Below are 21,671 nucleotides of genomic sequence, written 5' to 3'. Positions count from 1 at the left end.
GTGCTCAGGACTGTGATCTCTGAGGATCCAAGCTCTCCTCTTGCTGATTCCAGCAGCTCTTGCACCCAAAGTACTGACCTAAAAAAACTACAGTTGCTTACTCTGAGTTTTTCCTGAATGGTTAATGCTAAATGCCAGCCAGTCAATGAAATATATTCTGTAGACAGCAAAGAGGTTTAATACATAGCAATAGTGGGAGGCTGGGGATTAAAAATAGATTAAGTCACACAAAAATATGTTTAGACAGACTTAAATTTATTCTCTGGCATAGGCATTTGCTGATTTTATGGTATTGCTACTGGCAACTTCTTCAGGGTGGTAGAGAGCAGGGCTAACGTAGCTGGGCACTGCTGGGGGCAGCAATGTAGCTATGGGAGGAGGAGGACTACGAATAGGAAATGCTGCTGGTCACATTGGCTTTGTCTAGAAAGCAATATGTATGGTAAAGAAAACAGACCAATTCCTAAAGAGCAGGAGCCTAATGACAAAATAGAACCTTGCTGGTGTGTTTCTGGCTGGATGCTGAACACAGCAGTGCAGAGAGTCTGATGGACAATGCTTGGCAATGAAACGCAGCTCAAAGGTTACCCTGCATCCTCACTTCTTACACTGGAAAAATGTGATTTAAATCAATACCACAGCCCTATTGTGCCTTTTCTGTTTAAAGAGATACTAGATTAACTTCAAAAACTATCAATGAGTATTTAAAAATAATGAGCTTGAAAGGTCTGCCACAGACATTCAACTTCTCTGAAAGCACAGAGCTTGCTGAGATAGACAGGAACACCTCTGCTTTAAGGAGAGCTGCAGGGTGCACAGCACACAGCCTTTGCCTCAAGGCTACAGCAGCTATTAACTGTGGAGTCCCATAACTTCTTCCCACAGGGCTGTAGTCATATGACATTTGTGGTGTTCAATAACACTATGATGCCCTCTGAAAAGTCCCTGTGTCTCCAGCACAAGATAAACACCTAAACACACAGGATCTGTACCTACCTGTGAGATGCAGTACATCAGAAGAAAAGATAAGGTGTCAGTACTGCTGACAGGGTGTCTCACAATTGGACTGCCAATCCCTCATTCTCTCCCTTGTGGAGCTTGTTGAGGAGCTAAAAGCTTTTGGTTCATCTACCAAATACTCAGGTTTCGAAGGGCTCCATCAGTACCAGGGCCTCCAGCACACAGTGCCATAGGTTGGGCTTCCCCAGCCATCTGTGTGGAATCCCTGCATTTTTCTGCCCAAGAGAAGAATTTTGGATGCTGCACCTGATGTAGGGAGCCTGCAGAAGCCCCATGCAGGTGATAAATGTAGTCAACCAGGTTGCTTTCATGGCAGCTGAGAAATTCCAGTCATGTGCATTAAGCAAACATCCCTGGGTTGGTACAAGAGACAAGGAGATCACTAACCGCTCGAACACGTTTAAGGCGCTCCTCCAGTTTCTCCTCTGCTTCACGTTCCTTCTGTACTTCTTCCAAACGATTGATCAGTTCTGCAGCAAACTTTTCTGGTTCGACATGGATATCCTTTGGCATTCGATATGTACGCTGGAGGGAAAACACAGTGTGGTTAGCAAAAGGTGCATGAAAATCACACATTTATCCTGGAGGCACAAATAATTGGAAATGCCAGTTGTCCCAATGGGAGCACAGGGAAGACAAGCTGGCAGACACAGGGGTGAGGCTTGGGACTGATCAGTTGGAAGCTCATGAGCTCACTGTCTGGTACCAGCTCCGTATACCCCCTCACACAGGCAAAGGTGCCCTGGAGCCAAAAGTAGTTAAGCTCTTTTGGCATCAGACTCCATTCGGGGACATATACAGTAATAATCCTTAAAATTACAAAAGGTCAACATGAATATCCTGGTCTCAAATGGTGGGAAAAGGACATATAGACAAGCCTGTCTCATACCAAAAGAACAAATGCAGCACCAGAAACAGACATCAAGCTTGGAGTCCTTAAAAAAGGATTAGAGACCACCCAAATTTACGCTGAGTCAGCATGAAGACCAGTGCAGGAGGCTAAAGGAACACTCTGCCTTAGAACTAACAAAAGCATGCAAACCTTCGTTTTCCTCTCTGCCAACTGCTGAATGGAAAGCAAAGGGAAGAAAAGCAAGGACGATGAGTATCCCACTCACTGCACTGTGAAGCTGGACATGTCTTCTGTGACACTCAGGTTCCAAGTTGCAATTTAAAGCATCCATTTTTTCATTCACCGAGATCAAAACTCAGTCAGCCCAGCCACCAAATCTGTTTCCATGCTTACTGCTATCAACAAGTGCAAGGACAAGACACGTTTTCCCTTTGGAGGGACAGAAAGCTCAAGTTCTAGCATCTGGACCTTGTGTAATTCAGAAACGTGCCTGAATCATGCAGCATCACAGTGCTAAGACACGACAGGGAGAGTCCCTTCCCAGCTATTCAATGGGAAGCTGCCAGGACTCAAGTGATGCTTCTCCATTCCTCAGTATCTGAGGAAGTATTGGCTAAGGGAAGCTGTGTCCATCAGATGGCGAGCCCAAAACCATGCAGCCCATCTATCTCACACAGTAATAATGGCAGCTCCCCATGAAGGAAACCTCTGTCTCACCTGACAAGTCACAACCAGTGACTGTTCATGAAATAAGGTGAAATAAGGTGTGGTGAAATAAGGTCCAGGCCCAGCAATGCTTAAGAAGTCCAGCTCCAACTCATTATAATGAATATCTGAAGACATTCAAGGTCACTAGTTTATCTAGGGAGCTTGAGATAGTTCCACTTTGGTATTTTATGTCATGCTTCAGCACATTTATCCGCATTCTCTCAAAGCCTGGAAGTGACTGAATGAAAATAATTGTGTCTAAGAACCTTTACAGTGAACTCTTTTTCCTTTCTCTTTGATAAACTGCTGTATCTGCAAAACACACTACCTTATTCTGCAGGTTTTCACTCAGCACAACAGCTCACAGAGGTCCCATATCAGCCTAGGTGATGTGAAGGATGCAGTCCCCACCAGGAGGCTGTCCTTGCCCTTGTCCATCCATGTGTAATTTATCAGAAATAAACCTCACTTTGCTATAGATGAAGAGCACACCATGAGCCCAATGTTGTCCTGGTAGGCACCCGTAATGGTGACCTGTAGGAAGCCAGCAAGCAGTATGATGCTCTGAACATTCCCATGGGTCCGCTTTTATTCCTAGCTCAAACGATGAGCAACTCAGACGTCTCCCAAAACTAACAGTACTGGGAAAAAAGAAATGCAAATTCCCTCTGCTGAAACAATACAGACCACTGCTGAGGACTCTTTCTCCTTGGACAGCAAGCATACACTGCACTGATCTGCTTCAAAAGGCTTACCACAACAAAGGAATTGAAACTTTTATCAAACAACAGGCCTGACTTGGGAAAGGAGACATGCTCCACTCCATGAAAACCCAGCCAGGCTGAGTCTGTGCCTGCAGGAGGACCCACAGGAGCCTCAGGACTTTGAACCTGCCTCTGTCTCCCCGTAAGCACACAGAGCCCTGCCCAGGGAGCCATAAATAAGCTCTTTATTGTTCTAAAATCAGAAGGGCTCCAAATGCCTTTGTTCCAAGTAAAGGGTGCAGCATTCTCCAAGAGCTGGCTGCTCCAACACCCGCTGCTTTTGGAGGATACAGCCCTCCAGTCTGGACCAGAATGAGATCTCTGGCCATTTTGGGTCAACAATCCAGAAAGGAAGCAGTTCTTTCTAAATAACTTTGTTTTATCTAATGCTTTATTTAATTATCTATCTACTTTTATTTAATGCCACTAGTTCAGATGAAGTCTGTCCAGAACCAAACCACGCTGAGCTGGGGAGGTTACAGAGAACAATGGCCGGGAGGCTGAATGCCAGATGGGCTGGCAAGAAAGAAATAGCTTGAATTGTTTTGGATGAAGGAATCTTTCCTAGTGACAGCTGTGAGGGAGGATTTCTTGGGGCACCTATCATCAGAACACTGTCCTTTACCCTTGACACACCGATTGTCTGCAGCTCTGGTATCTTTGGGAAGAATCAGCAGTAGATACAGGAGCTCCCCAGTAGCCTCAATTAGCAGCTGCTGTCACATTTCCTCTGTCTTTTCTTGGAGCTGATGGAGTGGGAGTTACACAGATTTTGCTCTGTGAGGTTGAGGCAAGTCTTGGGTTTTGATGGATTTTACCTTCTCAAACTGTGGTTTGAGGACCAAGTTGTGCATCCGAAACGTCCAACTGGTCTGTCACCCCAGCTCTGCCTGGCTGTGCTTCCTAGAGTGGAGTTGAATGGAATCTCAGGCAAGGAACCACACATTTGGCTACAAGGTTAGAAGCCAGGACCTCTGATGTTTCGTGCTCTTTGTTGTTACTCTGCCCTTCCTCACTCTTTCCTCCCTGCTGAGTTTTTGCCACCTTTTCAGCCTCATCACAGGGGCACTGGCTTTACTGTGATCTACATATGAAAAAGCTGAAAGGGAAGAATCTCACTGGGGCTGGCAGGTTCCCCCTGGGAAGAATAAAATTCCATTGCATTAAGATGAAATAATTTTTCCAGTGTCATCATTGGGGAGAGGTCTTTAATCAGCCCCAGGGACCCATGGGTTGGGCTAAACCACTTCTGACAGATCTGACTGGGCCACAGAATTCTGTGTAAATCTCCTATTTCTTATACAGGCTTGATGCCACCATGATGCTCGAGTTGCCAGTGTTTGATCAAAAGTCAGTCTTGGAGATGAAACAGAGATGGCTGGCTAGAGAACTCAAGAAAACAAGAGCTTTTGAATCCCTGTTTCCCAACTCAATGTACTGTACTGTGATACGTTCTTAAAGGACAAAAGGTCCCTACCAGAAACATTTGTGGCAGAGCTTATGAATAGCTGGATTTCAGCATCTACTCTAGCATCACCTCTGGGCATGGTGACCCTTCTGGAAAGCTGAGCTTTTCCTCTCCTTGCAGGGAACACTGCAATGTGCTTCTTTGACTGTGGGGCAGGACAGGAAAGCTCCCACCAGATGAACAAGCTGGAGCAAGAACATCACAAACTGCTTTACCTGTGCAGGAAAACACACACAAAAAAGGAATCCCAAGTCGTTATGTTTGAGGTTGGATTCTTCTGACTTTGCCCAGGAGAAAAGACTATCTACCACCTTGACCTGGGAACTGAGGAATGCCAGAGCCAAGGTAAATACAGTACAACAGCACAGGAAAGACCCTATGTCCTCTGGGTGTTTACCCCTCTTTCTCTGGTACCTTATCTGCCTTTTTCTTCCTTGCTGCTCCAAGACTTTGCTCAAATCCAAGAGCAAGGAGGAAAAACCACAAGAAAAGCAACACGTGCCCACTATGCAATAGGCTCCTGGGAGAGGCACAAAGCAAAGGTCTTGCTAGAAACCTTCACCCACTGCATTCCTGGGCAGAGAGTCATTTCAGTAAACACAGTTTTTCCAAACTCTGAGTGTTTTTAAGTATGGAACATGAAGAACACAGCCATCCACTCACTAAGATCTCCAGCTGCGCAGTGAGGAATCCTACATGACTAACACACGTCTTCTCTGGTTGGAGGCTGCATGGCTGCAGGCAATCTCCTATGAACAACAGTTTATAGCTCCTGGATCTAACTAAGTATGCTGCTATTAAAAGCAATATTAAGTTCTTTCAGGATTTTGCATAATAGCCCCATAACTCGTTTGAAAGGGAACAGCTAAGGTCTCTGATGGACTTCTAAAATGACTTTCTGGAGGTTCTCTACCCTCAGTAGGAAAACACGGCATGCATTCTGCAAGCAAACTCTGCAGCATGGATTCTGGCTATCCTGGTTAGACTGAGTCCATAAAGACCTTCACCCAAAGGCTGCAATTTAGTCACTGTTTCATGTTTAAAATCATGCTAACCTCCAGGTCCAGGCAGCTCACAGAGGCTGCTCAGCCACGGGCTGCACAATATCCTAAGCACCAGCTTTAGAAAGCAACATTTGAAGAAACATTTGCATGGCTCTTTGCTAATTGGCCACAGTTAATTCAATAAACTTGCAGTTAGAGGTATTTTCAAACACTAACTTCATAACATTTCACACTGGTGTTGTCAAAACATATTGTCTAATTACCATCTCCTTTCTTGGCTGATTGATAAGCGAGGGCAGAGCAGTGCCCCTCTGAAGTCAATGCCAATTCCGTGTCAGTAATTGGCTGGCAGGAGGTGCCAGAGTGTCTGAACTAAACTTTTATTCCCTGCAGAAAGACTAGAACTAACTTGACTTCCCAGTCCTCCGCTCCCATATAAATATGCACCAAGATGGGACTTAAAATTACAGCACAGAATCCAATGGGAACTCTGAATGTTGCGCAGAAAAATCCTTGTGAAGCGCGTGTATGTACTTTAGAAGGAATATGTGATTCTAAAGGACCGTGTAGATAAGCAGGATAATATATAAATTTATAAGCAGCAGGTGGCCAATTTAAACCTTGTTTTCCCCCTCCTCCCTTTTAACTGGTTCCCAAAAAGGTCGATAAAATTTAATGCTAAGTAAAACTAATTAGCCTGCAAGGAACTGCTGCTGGAATGACACTTATTCATTTTAACAAAAGAAATGTTTGGCAGATGGAAGTTCGTTAAAGCACAGCTCACTATACATATTTAATGCTCCATACTCCGAGCTTATAACCTGCAGTTCATTGAGGCACTGCCAGTGCACACATCAACAGAAAGCCACTATTATTTTTACCCAAAAGGTAAAGCCGCTGACAAGCTTTGAAGTCAGGGAATATTCACTCAGTAGTTCCCACTGTTCAGTAACGGCAACAACAACAACAACAAAAATAAAGGCCGAGCTTTCAAACTTCCACTCTAACAAAGCAATGCTTACAGTAAAAACAGCATCAAGTGAAAGAGAGAGGCACCCAGCCAGCCTTTTCAAGAGCGGCCACACTGCGAGAGCAACTGTGTGAAAAGAGAGGTGGCTGAGCAAGGATGGCTGGTGAGCGCCCACAGCCAGGGCTTTTATTGTCAGCCCGCTGATCAAAGCACAGGAGACCCTCTTAAATCTAAGGAAAATAATCTAATTTTAAAGAGGGGGGGAAAAAAAGAAACCAACAAAGAGTGGTGTTTTCTGGTTTTTTTTTCCTTCTTTTTCTAATCAGATTAAAACAAGGGTGTCTTTTCTGCTTGCACGGCGCTGCTTTGAGCAGGCAGGATGAGAACAGCTGTGTCAAGTTTGAAGGCACTTCTGGAAAAAGCAGATGGAGGGCTTTCTTTTTTTTTTTCCCTTCCAATTTGTTTTGTGCTGCAGTCCAGCTGTCCAAAGGGGAAAGAAGCACCTTTATTCCCTGCTAAATATTAAATGTCACCTATAACTTCTCACAGAAAGAAAATAATAAGCAGAGCTGCAGATGGTGCTGCAGAGCCCTAACAGTTATCCTCATCTTCCAAAAGCAGTTGCTTACCTGAAGTAATTGGGAAGCTTATTTATGGCTGCACTTTCCTTGCTTCCCCACCTTGCACAGCCAGGCAGGCTTTGCAGAGAGCACATCAGGGCTCCCTTTTGCCCACTGCAAAAATACTGCTTGGGATTGATTCATTTCTCCCCAGCTGACCTTGGCTGAGAGCTACATCAGCCTTCGTGCCCTGCAGCATTCTCCACCTCCCAGACATGCCCAGCTCCCTCAGAGGCACATCATCTCTTTGCAAGCAGCCACCCCAGCCTGCCTGTGCTTCCATTCTTGTCCTGGAGAAACAACTGGCCGCAGACAGAGCTCTACGAAAAATGTTGTGTTTTGGGTACCCTGAATGCTGAGTTTGGCAGAAAGCTACCAAACCTTCCTTCCCCTCCCACACCATTTTCAGCACCATGATTTCCAGCCCCAAAAGGAAGGTTAAACTGACACTTGAGCAAGCAGAGCGATGCAAGCTAGAGATCTCACATACTTTGCATATTTACCTTTGCAGAAGGAGACAGAGCTACTTACAGGAATGTGAGGTAGTGGCACACGTCCATTTGCTTTGGCACTTTCCTGCATCTCTCTGCGATGCTGTTTCCGGAGTCTGTACGGTGGGATCCCATCTCTGCCAGAACAAAGCAACAACACACCCTGCTTTAGTGCCCTCCATGAGATAGTCTTCATCAATATTTACAGGATGGCAGGTAAGGAACTTCTCATGCTTGAGAAAGGGCAGGTGAAGGAGGGCATGAGGGATAATGCTGGGGACTTGGGTAGCATTTGCCAGGAGCAGAGCAAGGCAGGGCTCCTGCAAGCACCACCATTGGTAGCAAGCAGGACCTGGACTGTGTCTTGGCACCTTTATAGCTGGTTGCTTTCTATGAGAGGTGGTGGCCTCAAGTTGTGCTGGTGAGGTTCAGGTTGGGTATTAGGAGACATTCCTTCTCAGAAAGAGAGGTGATGCAGTGGCACTGTGACCCAGGAAGGTGGGGGAGTCACCATCCATGGGGGTCACCAGAACTGTGGGGATGTGGCACTGAGGATGATCAGTGGGCATAGTGGGGTTGGACCTGGGGACCATTTGGAGGTCTTTTCCACCTTAATGATTCTATGATTATTGGGTGAAATAACCTAATGCTGGCCATAAAGGAGGTTGGAGGAAGGGAGGAGGGCCCTGAGCAGCAGCACGCAGGCCCTGCTCTGGTCTATGCCCTTGCTGGAGGAGCAGGTGGCTGTGGGCCCTGTGGGGAAGCTGATGATGGTGGCAGCAAGCCCTGCCCCATGAATGCCAGCAGCTGGGGCTGGCTTCCAGCTGTGTGTGCTGAGAAGGGCTCCCAGCTGCCGGTGCTGGGTGAAGCACTGCTGGTGGCAAAGCAGCACTGACCAAGCACAGCTTCAGGGAAGGAAAAAAAAAGAACTGCATTTTTGTTTTTAGCATTGAAACCGTCACGGGATGAGAGGAATGCAACTGAAGTGGAGCTCAGTTATGAGATAAGGAAATGGCTCACATCCTAACGAAACGGGGTTATGCTGAGAAAAATCAGCTAGTGCAAAACCAAATGCTACCTTAGAGCTCAGCAATTTGGAATGCTCCTCTTTTAATTTACAGCTTTTGCTTATTCAACGACTGCAATGCCGCAGAAATTAAACGCGTTAAAAGAAAATAAAACCTATGATTAATGACAAGAGCTTCCGAGTAGGAAGACAAATGACCAAAGAGAAAATGAGCTGGGCTAATTGCAGCCCTGGCTGCCGGTCTCAGGTAATGCAGGAGGAGGAAGAGCACATCTTGGAGCATCACCTCCGCTGTGCCCCGTCAATGACACGCCACCGAGAAGAGCAATTTTCCCGAGCGTTGCTATAACAACAGGCGATGGTGATAGCTTTCATTAGAAAGCTTCATTTTCTTTAATGATGAACCTCCATTTGAAGAATAACTGAGAGTCACGACGGTTAAGCAGCTCCATCGCAGCGAGGCACAGCTTTTTCCAGAACGGATGGGAACAAAAGGTGTGACGTGTTATACCAGCCAAGCTTTTGCTGTGCCATGACATGAACCATTGCTGGCCAGAATCAATAAGCATTTCAGCCACACAACCCAGGGCACAGAACACAGCTCACCCAGTACAACCACACAGACCTTCAGGGAAGGGCAGCATTATATTAGAAGGTGCAATTTTTCTTTCTTGCCTTTTTTTTTCTGCCTTTTTCTTCCTTTCTTTTTCTCTTTCTTTCTCTCTTTTAATTCTCCCCAGCAGCAGTCCCAGCGGAAAGAGCGACTTTTGTTCAGAGCACAGTAGCGAAAGGCTGATAATGGCCTCTAATCTATCCGGCTTCAAACACATGTTCAGCCCTGCTGTGCTGCCTTTGATGTCATTTTAACTAGATTCCCCAATGCCACCTCTGAACTTGGAACATTCCTTCGTTCAATGTACTGTGCCAACTCAACCAGAGGAAGCAAATTCAAAGATAAGCACTTTAATTTTATCCCAACAAAACCTTATTCAATAGATGGGGGAAAAGCAAGGAAAAGCAATACCGTACTTTTGTTTTCCTTTTGTCAGGTAGCTTACTTTGAGATATTTTCTATAGATAGAGAAATAATATATAGATATATATATTTATATATATAAAAATCACAACTTTTTTAGAGCACATCTACTCTTAAAAGAAAACTTTCCCAAGCTGTTTTCACTTGTTTCATCGTGTGATTTTCTTTAGCAGGAGAAAGCTCCGTGCTAAGATGCAGTGAGGGGAATAAGAGTGTTTCTATAACTTAAGTAGTGATCAAGAATTATTTGCTACCCTGGAAATGCAGTGGCTGCCTCTCCTCTCCAAATTGATGGGCAGAGGATCTGCTGGAGCTCTGCAGTGGGATGTTATTCACCAGTGCCTTCTTTGCTGCTCTCCACATCCAACCACTGCATTATCAAGTTGGAAATCCTTGTCTTGGATCTTTTAAATTAAACAGCTGTTAATATAGCACAACTCAAGTTCAGCCCGGATCACTGGCCACAGGAAAGACAGGATGAAAACCCACAGAGAAGCTGATGTTTGTTAACAATTACTCTTAGTAAATCACCCCTGCACCGAGGGACCTTTCTCATATCAAAAACACGATGGGAAAACCACCAGGCATTTTGGCCAAAGAGAAGTCATTGAAGGAATCACACTTCATATGCAAGGTGGATCAGTAGGATATCAAAGCTTGGAAGGGAGCTGCTGTATACCACAGTATACCAAAGCAAAGGAATGCACAGTGCATGGCATGCATTAGCCTTCTCCTCTGCCCTGACCCAGCTAGCAGTGGAAGATCACACCTAGGCACCAGGCCGTGCTCTCTGTGAGCCTGTGTGCTGCCCCAGTTTACTGTTAGCACACTGGGGTGCCCCTCAATTATCCCTTGTCTGCATCATCATTGACCAGACATGTTTTCTTGTGATGTTGGGTCACAGAGGCTTCCACTTGGGATCACACGCCATCGACACAATGCCCGTGAGCACAAGCTAGATTCTTCATTATTGAGCTTGACTGCTATATGTAAACAGCATACATAGAGCAGAAGCTTGTTCATCATCAAACGAAGCTTTTATTGCCGTTTTCCTTAGAGGAGACCTAAATTCAAAGCACCACGACATGCAAGTCTTGTCAAGCAGCAGGAGTCCCCTCTCTAACTTGAATCTGGTTGTTCTTCATTTCTGCTGCCTTGAGCAATTCTGCAAAAATTCCTTTGAAATTCAGAAGGCAGACAGGTTCAGCAATATTAAGTGAAACTGTTACAAAATTTGGAAACAAAGGGCAAGTATTCAATGCAGACAGTCTCTGCAAATCAAAAATCAAGGCCTTGTGTCCAGAACCCCAATCTGGGGGTAAATCTGCATGCATTCAGATTGAGATGCACAAAAGGATCGCAGATATACCCTTATGATTTTTGAGACTTACTTAAAAGGAACCACTGTGTGATTGGGTTAGTTAATAGCACAAGGCAGTACATATACTGGTGATGATTAAAGTCCTAGAAGCAGCCTATGGTGGGCGCAGAAGGGATAAAATGCCTTAAGGAAAAAGGAACAAAGAATAAAGAAGCACGGGATGGTTAAACAGAAATTATTCTGCCTGTGAGAGAAAGAAATTATGGCTACTGAAATAAAAATTAGGTGGGTGAAGAGCTTGGGCATAAATGATCACAACCTACAGCAGGTATAACTATTAGTGCAACCCCATGAGCCCAATGGACCAGCGGAAAAGGAAGTGCTAAAAGCTAATTAGTTTTGAAGAGCTCTTACATCTGTCTCTTCTGATAACAAAGTTACATGACCCCTGCTAGCTTCAGAGTAGTCCTTCAAATAAATTAATGACTAAGAAGAATCACAGAAGTATGTGACAAGACAGCTGTATCTGTATTAAACTGACCCTTTAAATTAGTGGTCCTTTACAGTTCTCTGTCCCAGCAGCATTCTTTGCCTCCTGTGCTACTTCAGCCAAGGTCTGCATACTCCACTTTGCAATACGACACAGATAAGGGGTGAGGGTGGCAGGTCACTCTGCCAGCAATCCTTAGAGTCAGCAGCCATGCTGCAGACTGACTGGCACTGTACTAACCAAGGGCAGCTGGGAATTGATGTACCTTGATGGGCAGTATCTCAAGTCCTGCAAAGCTGATCCCCTTCAAGGAGTCAAAAGTCTGTTGCTAACAGGGCAGAGATGAATACCTTCACTCTGGAAACTCCAGTTTTGTGATGAGTCTCTCAGGTTAACTTACAGTTGCTGGCTCCCTGGAGGCAGAACTATCAGGATTTTCAGGTATTTGTGACACAGATGTGAAAATTTTGGCAATTTCATTACAAAAAGGAACGGCAGATGCTGCTCTATTCGCACAGCATATGGCACGCGCATTGTCCTCAGTCTCTGCACCACTAGACTTTTACAGGTGGATAATGTCATACAGATGGCTTGGATCCCTACGTACTTTTATGAAGTTTTGTGTTGTATGTCTGGCAATGAGATGATAACACCTTGTAGCTCCCCAGACGGCTTAGTTTTAAATCTGTGGCAGTGGAAGCAGGCTCCTATAGGCAGGTAAGGCCTAACTATGATGTGGAGATTCATCATCTTCAGTTTTTAAATGTTCCTGAACCAGGAAAGCCACAAAGAGATCATTTCACTTGTAAAGTACGCAACTGAGGATGAGCCACTAATGCACCAGCCTTTACCATCTTGCCATGACATGCACAGGTGGATAGCTTCCAAATCTGTGGTAGCAAACCAACAGGTAGCAAAGCACATCCTGGATTGGAATTATGATGTAAAAGATCCTACCTGACCTCCAAGACCCATTCTGTCACCTCAACACACGCAAGCAGCAAATCCAGCACAGCCCTGCTGGCATATGCTTGCAGAGGGGACAGAATGTCAGCAGGATCCTCTGTCAGCTCTGGATGAACAACTTCCCATATGCCAGAGCTCTCTTCTTTTAGAGTACACTTTTACTGACACCCTATAGCCCAGCTAGAGAGTCTTAGTCAACATCTCCTGTCTTCAAAAGCTCCTCAGTCAACTTAATCTTTCTACTACGTAGACTTAAAGAAATAATGTGATACTTCCTTGTTTAACTTTTACAATGTGCTTTGATGGAAAAGCTGCTTCTAGGCATGAGCAAGGCATAAAGAAGTGAGGGCAGCACTATAATTTTGAAGTGAGGAACCTGGATTTGAGCCCAAGGTCCCATCAGTTGTAAGTACCTATCCTAAATCCAGGTTTGCCCTGCGATTCATTATACTAAATGAGAGTACACAGAGGTACAATTAAAATGAAGTTCTGCCTTAGCTTTGGATAAGAAGGATGAGGAGTTTCCCGAGCTGTATTCCAGCAAAACACACTGGAATTCTTAATGCATCCTTTTTTCCACCACCCCCTACCCCCCCACCCCAGTAATCAGCCACCCAAATGCTGCGGTTTTCAGGAGCAAGTGGGAACTTTGAAAAGATAAAAGACATGAAAAAGAGCAGTCTTGATGGGGTTGCCATCTGATTCATCCTAACAAGGAGGAACCTGAAGAGGAACTCAAAGAGAGCTCACATCTATTTGCACTTGGCAAGAAACACTGTCAGAACTCCTACCTCATTTGTTTTAGCTCACTTAAATCATTTGATGTTGCAGATGTTCCCAGGAACAGCAAGGCTGTGTAGCCAGCACGGTGACAAAACTGCTCCACTTGAAAGAAAGCTGGAATGATCGTGACCTTGGTCTAGTCAGATATTGTGCCCAACACCACATGTTGTAATGTCAGACTAACACAACAACAGCACCAGCACTAAATAAAACCCAACACTCCCATTCTCCCGTTTATTGTCACATCAGATTCAAGTTACTTACATGCTGCTGTCTGTCAGCGACATCGTATCTGCATCACTGGACATGCTCTGCTGCTCGCTGTCGTTGGCACTGGTGGCTGGTGCCATGGCATATCCCGTGTTGACATAGTAAGGGTTAACAGGTTCTCTCCATGACCCATGCCTGGAAGAAAAATGGAAGTGTCAAATTAAAGGGACACAACCTTGACCCCACTCTGCTGTGTTCTCTGCATCACTGTGTGGAAGGGTTCTGTCTTAGAGCCCCAGCATTGGTGACACACTACAGAATAAGCTGTGTTGTCATACTAAGTCACACTGATAAAACCATGAACAATATGACTCATAGCTGGAAGCAAAAGGGAATTCATGAACTAAGGAAGATGATACTTTTAGAGCTGAAGAGAGAGAGGGAACAAGACTGCATGGCAGAAGTCCAATTCACATCAGGATTTATTGCATCCATTGGATAACTGCTTAGCATTGACATTTTATGAGCATGGCAGGACATCTAAAAGCAATTTCTAGATTATGAGACATTATCTTTCTTAGTAAAAGTAGGATTCTTTCTACTCTTCCAAGGTAAGCATGACTCACTGATTTAATGTTTGCTTTCACATCCTTCCTTACTTCACTCTAACATGTTTGCCAAGGCAGGGAATTAAAGTCAGAAACAGCAGTTGCTTGCAAAGTGGAACCTGCAGCCAACCTCAAATGTCACACTGGGGTACATCAAACACTTGCAAATTCCACTAGCAAGGACCGTCTAATAGCACTGGCTTTTCCAATGGAGATTCTAGCCATGAATCTACAGAGGCTACTTTGTACACAGCACCAGGCCTTGTCCTGCAGGCAGGTTATTCAAGTACATCTGCAAACAAGCCAACTTCCTTAAACAAAATGGCTGGGTGAGAGAGCATCTGCATGAGCTACCTTGAGGAGCGAGTTCCTTCCTTGGAAGGAGACCTGCACGCATGGCGAAGAAACCTGTGAAACAACAAAGCAAACGGTTCCTTTGCACTGATTGCCACTGGCAAAGGAAAGCTACAGCTACCAACACGCCTCCAGCTCTAGCGCGCGTCAGATCAGCCATGTCACACGGGAATCTTATTGTCACTGCAAGTCACTTTGCCATTTGGTGGATAAAGAAACAAGCTGAAATGTTCACCTGGGCACAGCAGCAGCATTTAATCCCCCACTCGCCCTGCCTGCACCGCTGCATGAAGAACAGACATCCTGAAGTCTATGCATGCTGCAGTTTTCCAAGCTGTTACGAGCACTGAAAATCAGAGGAACGTTTGATTCCAGATCACCACATTGAGCATGATCTGTCATTTAGAGACTCAGCAACATGCACCCAATTGATGTGGCTTGTGATGGACCTTGAGCAAAGCCCTCCAGGGAGGGAAGGCTTCCACGTGGCCTGTGCTTCCCAATTCTGCTGTGAAAAGCTTTTCCAGCTGTACCGCAGAGGTCAAAGTCCTACAGGCAAAACCAAAGTCACTGCCCTGATGAGTTTACCTTTAGATAAGACCAAAAAAAAAACCCAAACCAAACCGTGAGAAACACACAGATGGAAGGACTGGAGGTGAGGAAGACACCGGCAAAGAGACAAGTCATCAGTTCTGGCATATTTTTATAAGTATGAACATACGATAACCATCACTAGGATATTGATCATCACCTGATCTCAATGCATTGGCCACTAAATGAGCAGAGACTTGCAGACAACTCATTTGAGGTAGAGGTTTTCAGAATGATTTATGAGTATTACGAGATTTAGGGTACGTGGATGGAAGCATTACCAAAGCAATTTAGAACTGAGTCAGACAGGGCTGTAGCTTTCACACTGCTAGTGTGAATAGTTTCTATTCACCTTGCCCTTTTGCTCCTGGAATCAGAACCACACGATTTTCCTTATAATATAAGGGGTCATGGCCACCAGTGTGTTCATAGGTCACAAAAGATACATATTTCTATTGTTTGACAATAGAAATTGTCATTATCATGTCAGTTAGAAGCTATTTCACCCCTGTTCTCACAAAGAGAAAACCAACATTTTGCTCGCCACAAAGCAAGAAATCCAAGCTACTTCTCCTTAGATGACGGAGCTCAGCATAGAAGCAGAGTAAAGAGCATCCAAAACTGAGTCACTTGAGGTTTATCACCACTGTTTGAGGCAAAGGGAATCTTGTGAGGTTCTGCCATTCTGCTGTAGCACAGAGCTGGCAGTGTTTGAACACCTACCTGTGCACTGGGATGTTGAGTCACCACGGACTTTTTCTAGCACACAAACTTTCTGACTGTCACTTCAAATGTGCACTGATGCAACCTTATTTCTATATCCATCAGATTTCCAAGCAGATTTCTAGGGCAAATATTTAAGGCTGGAAGTAATTTGAACAAGCTTGCCCTAAAAAGCAAAATATAATAAGTGAAAACCTTCCACCACCCATTCAGCAGCTCTCCACCTGCATAATGGTCAGTTCTGAATATTAAAGGAAAGCTACGCCGTGTATCCCTCCTGTCAAATCCGATATGACAGTTGCATGATGGAGGCAGATAAAACCTCTTAAATTGAAGTGAGAATGATGGATAGGTCAGGCCTTCCCTGCGGGCAAAGAGAAGGATGCTTTTTGGATAACCCAATTAAAATAGAACACCAACTTCTAGTGGACCTTTTGTCAGGCGTCTCTGGAAGCAGCATGGATTATTCTAGCAGTATATTAAGAAAGCACTGTGATATACAAAATAAAATGCATAGATCAATCAATTTCTCCTTTGTATCCGCTGATCACTTAAAAGGGAAAGAACACACCTCCTACCAACCCAGAGCAGCCCTGCTGATAAGGCAATGCTTCTACACACTGAGATGGACAAGGTGTGCAGGGGAGGCCTAATTTCTCTCTAAAACTACCTCAAAAAGGAAGCTGTACTGAGGTGGATGTCGGTCTCTCGTGCAATAAGCAATAGGACAACAGGAAATGGCCTCAAGTTGCTTCACGTGATGTTTACGAAGGATATTAGGAAAAAATTCTTCACTGAGAGGGTTGTGAAGCATTGGAACAGGCTGCCCAGGGAAGTAGTTGAGTCACCATTCCTGGAGGTATTTAAAAGACATGTAGATGTGGTGCTTAGGGACATGGTTTAGTGGCAGGCTTGGCAGTGCTTGGCTAACGTGGTGATCCTAGAGGACTTTTCCAACCTGATTTTACAATTCTATCAATACACAGCTCCTTTCTCACAGCCTCCTGCAGGACAGAGCCCTGGGGTGCAGCAGAGCAGACAGGCACATGCACAGGAGCAGGCCCAGGGGCTCTGAGCCTCCTCACCAGGAAACAACCAGTGCTGCAGCTGAGAGACTGGTTCTGTTGGGCTGCAGGAAGGCTGCCCTCCCTCCCCTCCAGCAGCACAAAGCGTTTTAAGAGTTATTGGGTACTAGGCTGAGAGGGCTGGAGGAATTCAGGTTGTAACAGCAAGCAGATGGGTGCCTCATGGCGCTCCGCCATTCAGCAGCCGGGACATGGAGGCACAGCAATGCACAGGGCTGTGGTTCTTCCACTGAGAACGCAGGGGAGAGTTTGGTCATGACTGTTGTATTTAGCTAAAATTACACACTTAAGCATGTATACAACAGGGATTACTTCCATTTTAGCTCTGCCTCTAATACATCAATGCAAATGTAAACTTTCGGTAAGCGTAAGTACATGGAAAGGGTATAAGATTTCAAAGCAATCATAACAGGTTACATTACTTTTGAGGAATCCATCTGTATTCAATCCTTCTCTTAATGTTCCCTCTCCCTGACAACTCTCTTCAGCTGGCTCATATCACTATTTGAATGTTTTGTGCTGTGCCTCTGAAGAACGCTTTCAACATCTATTAGCAGGAAAACATTAAAGGAACATGGAGTCTAACAAAAAACTGGTCACTTCTGATCTGGGAGGGGAGGCTGCTTTAAAAGGGATACAGACACACTCGGAGCGTTTTGAAATGTCAGCTAAAAACTTCACATACCGAGCTCTATGTGCTGATAAGGGCAATAAAAGGAAAGGTGAGCATTTAAAGTTAGACTTCACATAAATTCCTGCAGACTTCTGAATTCGTTTTAGACCAGCAGTGCAATGAACTTTTTTAGAATTAACATGTAACATTTCACACGTTGCAGAAATAAAGCCTTTCTCCTCTGCAGCTCTCAGTTGTTCAGCCTTCAAAGCCATCGCATGAGGAACAGTTCTAACAAAGATCAGAGTGACCCAACTAAGTCAGCCCGACCGCTGCCTTTGCTTTTCATACAGCTCTCCACTGATCACTGTCAATTCCACTGCCACTGACAGGGGCCAAACCTTGCAGAAAACGAGTAAGCATTTCCTTCATGTTTCCTCCTCTCTGTTCAGAGTTTATTTTGCATAGCCCTTTATTTGGCAGAATCACAGAATGGTTTGGGTTGGAAGGGACCTTTTAAGACCATCCAACCCACACCTCTGCCATGGTCTCTTGCAAGATCAGGCTGCCCAAAGAACTGACTTCAAACACTTCCAGTCTTGCTCCTCAAACCAAGACCAGCACACAGCATGAACGTGAGCACAATCAGGCTTCAGAGCTTCCAATGAAGTGAGAAGAGAGGTTGGGGCTGCTCCATTCCTATGTTTACCTCTACCAACAAGTGGCTAACAGGGACATCCTTCATGCAGTACCACATTTCATTATCAAAGCTTGCCAATCGAATTAAAAGGTGATCATGTTAGCTTATAATATATGAGCTGAAACAAACAACTTCAGCATACACTGCTGGTCCACCTCACGTTTCAGTTTCCAACCCATGGTACCATCAACCATCACCAAACTTTGCTCCATCCTGGGTATAAAACTATCAGAAACACCCAAAGCATTCACAGCATTCTCCACTAAATCTTCACTTGCGTGTTTTAAACCTTAGAACAAAACTCCTGTGAAGATGTAATGCTAAAACCTTCACTCCTGATGGGATTTAACCTGCTCTAAAGACACAAAGCCCAGTCAGGAGGTTAAAATAGGGGATTTAGCTGATAATTTGATTGCAAATCCTCAGGGTTCCTCCACTTAAAACTCTTCCCAATTACCATGGGCACTCAGATGCTGCCATGCATTTGAACTTCGCCACTGCCAATGTCAAGCTAATCACATGTGTTCTAAGCAAGGGCAGCTTCTTCAAAGATCGCATCAATTCTGGACAAGTTAATCTGTTCTTTGAGGTCTCCAGATGGCTCTCACCAAGAAAGTTCACTTCTAGCTCTGCAGCCTGTGAGCGCGGCAGCCCAAGCGCTCTGTAGAGCATTACAAAGAAACCAGATCAAAGTTCTGTCTTATGGAAGAAAAAAAAAACGAAATCTGAAGTTTGAAAAGCAACAGCAGCCCGTCACTTGTAGGCTTAAAGATGACTCCTGCATGCTCCAGCTATCAGGGAATTTATGATTACAGTCTGGCTTTTAAAAGCCAATGAAAAAAAACTGACGCTCTTTAGCACTCCTTGCCTTTGCAAATCTATATCTCCTTCCGCGCTTATTCATCCTCCCACGCCGGAGGAAGAAGGGAAATAAATAAAAACTTAACTCAAAGGACAGATAAGAGCTCTTCTCTTTCTTCCTAAGGCATTCAATTCCATTTCAGGAGTACGCTGAGATTATTTTATGGGGACCTTCAGTAATTATTGCTTTGTATTAAAGCATAACTACAAAACCAAGACCAGAGTTTCCAACTCAGAACCCCTTCTGACCTACCAAGGACACACTGCTCCCAAGGACTATGGTACAGAGGGTGCATCCCACCCCATAGCACCCCATATCTGCTCCATGGGCTCAGCTGGGACCTGGGTGCAGCAAATGGCTTCCAAAAGCCTTTCTCTGAGGGGATGGGGAAGCGCAGGGCTGTACCAGGGTCTGCTCGTAACCTAAAGAAGGCAGCGGCTCCGCTTAGAAGCACCACCGCCTGCAAGCTATCAAATTAATCCCGGGATTTCAACAGCTTTTCTACATTATTTTTCATCTCGACCAAACCACAAATTTACTTAATGACTAAAGCAGGCAAGCAAGCACTTTGTTTTCCAGGCAGAGGGGACCTTTCTGACCTGCTCCAGGTTTTCAGCACACACATCTACCCAGCATCACATGAGGGATAGGGCTGCTCCGGGGGCATGTGTGGCACTCCTTGGGCTCCCACATCCAGAGCCAGGAGACGAGCCAGGCCGCCAGTCAGGGCCGCCCCGACCGAGCCAGGGCCAGGCAGGAGGAATACAATAAGAACACTGTGTTCCAGGAATTATTGAATAAAGAAGAGAGCATGCTTTTGGCCGGCAGGATCCAGCGCTATAATTCTGTCTGCCGCTTTTCTTCCCCGTCTGAAGCAACATTGTTTGTCCACGCTTCTCTGAAATGGAAAGTATTTCCTCTTCTCGACACGTTCCAAAGAAAGATCTGAGGAGGCCTGGTAGAACCAGGCGTAACTGGGGATTCTCCAGCGCCTCGGCTGCTCCTTGCCAACACTTCTGCTCAACAAGAAAGGCCTTACAAGATAAATTATGAGCAGATTTCTCTGCAAGCTCAGAAACTTAAGACCAGAGCCTGCAGGATGAGTAAGTTTTTGGATGGGAACAAAACATCCAGCTTTGGCTAAAGACTTCAGAGAGTTTCCTCTCCTTCATCTGCACCTACAAAGGCTCTTATGCACTCCAGAACAGGGGATGGTGTTGCTCTGTGCACACAGGTGTGTGGGCCACACTGGGGAACTGGAGCCTATGGAACCAAAGGGCAGACCGGGCAGTCCTGGCTCTGCTCCTCTTTACACCACTGGAGCTTTCTGGGAGGGAATGAAAACCAGAAATGCAATGTGCAGTCCAGATTGCTTCCAGGGATGGATTTCCTGGTACTCAAATCAAAGCAGTGGTGTTGCTGATGGCTGAAATGAAAGGGGTAGATACGCAACTCAAGTGGGTTCCATTTGATAAAAATGAATTGCAATGTTGACGTTAAACTTCTTCCTTGCATCACTGGGTCACTTCACATAGAATGAGCTGGGGACCAACATCCAGATTAAGCTGAAAACAAAACCAGAAACCTGGAGGGCCGGTGAGACCTGGCAGAGGTGGCTGTTAAAAGAACCTTGTTGGATCACACCAACAAGCAGCAAGCTGTATCAACAGCAAAATACTGGCAAGCTGCAAAAGGTGTTTAACCTCCTCTGTCATTTACTGCTTGACTCTCAAGAGCCGTCAGCATCACAGTAAGCACATAAATCAAAACTCAGCCTTCTGGTCTCCACTGGGAGCTGGCAATCTGATGCTCCTTTCTCCCCTTGGTCTGACCTGACACATATAACGTGGTGGCTGAGGCAAAGTCTTTGGTACCAGCCTTGACAGGGGCCATCAGGGAGCGACAGCAGAGATGGGCCCTTGGTGAACTGTACAGAAACAACCAGAAGGAACAAAACACAGAGAAACTGGGTCTGAGGGAGACAGAGACCATTAAAAAGGATCTTGCCCTTTCTACACATCCTTTTTAATTTTTTGTTTTTAAAGAGTTTAGGAGACTGACAGCAAATGATTTACTACTGTACCCTGGGAAACAGGCACACAGCTGTTAGTGAGTCTTCCTTTTAAGTAAAGACTAAAGTAATTCTTTGTTAGATGGTGCAGAATTCAGTCCTGGACGCAGCTTTGGGACAGTCCCTTAACTGGAACCTGGAAGCCAAACGATACATGGCTGCACTGAGATCACAACAGGTCACATTTTTAAATGATGAATGAAATCAGAAGGTTCAGTTTCTGATTTCTGGTAGCTGTACATTTACAAACAGATCTAAATTCAGCTGTAAGAATGTCTGAGATGTGCCTGAAGGCAGCCAGCACAGGTCTGTTAGCAATGCTTAGTTAAGGAA

The 21,671-nt window shown here is 45.1% G+C and overlaps 1 protein-coding gene and 1 long non-coding RNA gene across 6 annotated transcripts in view; one reads left to right on the top strand and one right to left on the bottom strand.

Annotated features, from left to right (window-relative positions):
* Positions 1–21,671, bottom strand: part of AXIN1 (axin 1) — a 63,840-nt gene that overhangs the window by 11,732 nt on the left and 30,437 nt on the right. For all 5 annotated transcript variants that reach the window (XM_032447558.1, XM_032447557.1, XM_015877355.2 and 2 more), the window contains 3 exons: positions 13,786–13,926; positions 7,939–8,035; positions 1,408–1,545 (listed from right to left, as the gene is read on the bottom strand). In XM_032447558.1, the coding sequence (XP_032303449.1) occupies positions 1,408–1,545; positions 7,939–8,035; positions 13,786–13,926 (376 nt within the window). The remainder of the gene's footprint in view (positions 1–1,407; positions 1,546–7,938; positions 8,036–13,785; positions 13,927–21,671) is intronic.
* LOC107320951 lies at positions 8,002–9,098 on the top strand. Its single transcript, XR_004308959.1, has 2 exons — positions 8,002–8,114; positions 8,846–9,098. It is a non-coding gene; the product is annotated as an uncharacterized LOC107320951 (long non-coding RNA).

This window comes from Coturnix japonica, chromosome 14 (assembly GCF_001577835.2).
Source record: "Coturnix japonica isolate 7356 chromosome 14, Coturnix japonica 2.1, whole genome shotgun sequence".
NCBI lineage: Eukaryota > Metazoa > Chordata > Aves > Galliformes > Phasianidae > Coturnix > Coturnix japonica.
The sequence above is the reverse complement of the archived record's forward strand: the minus strand, read 5'-3'. Positions and strand labels throughout refer to the sequence as shown.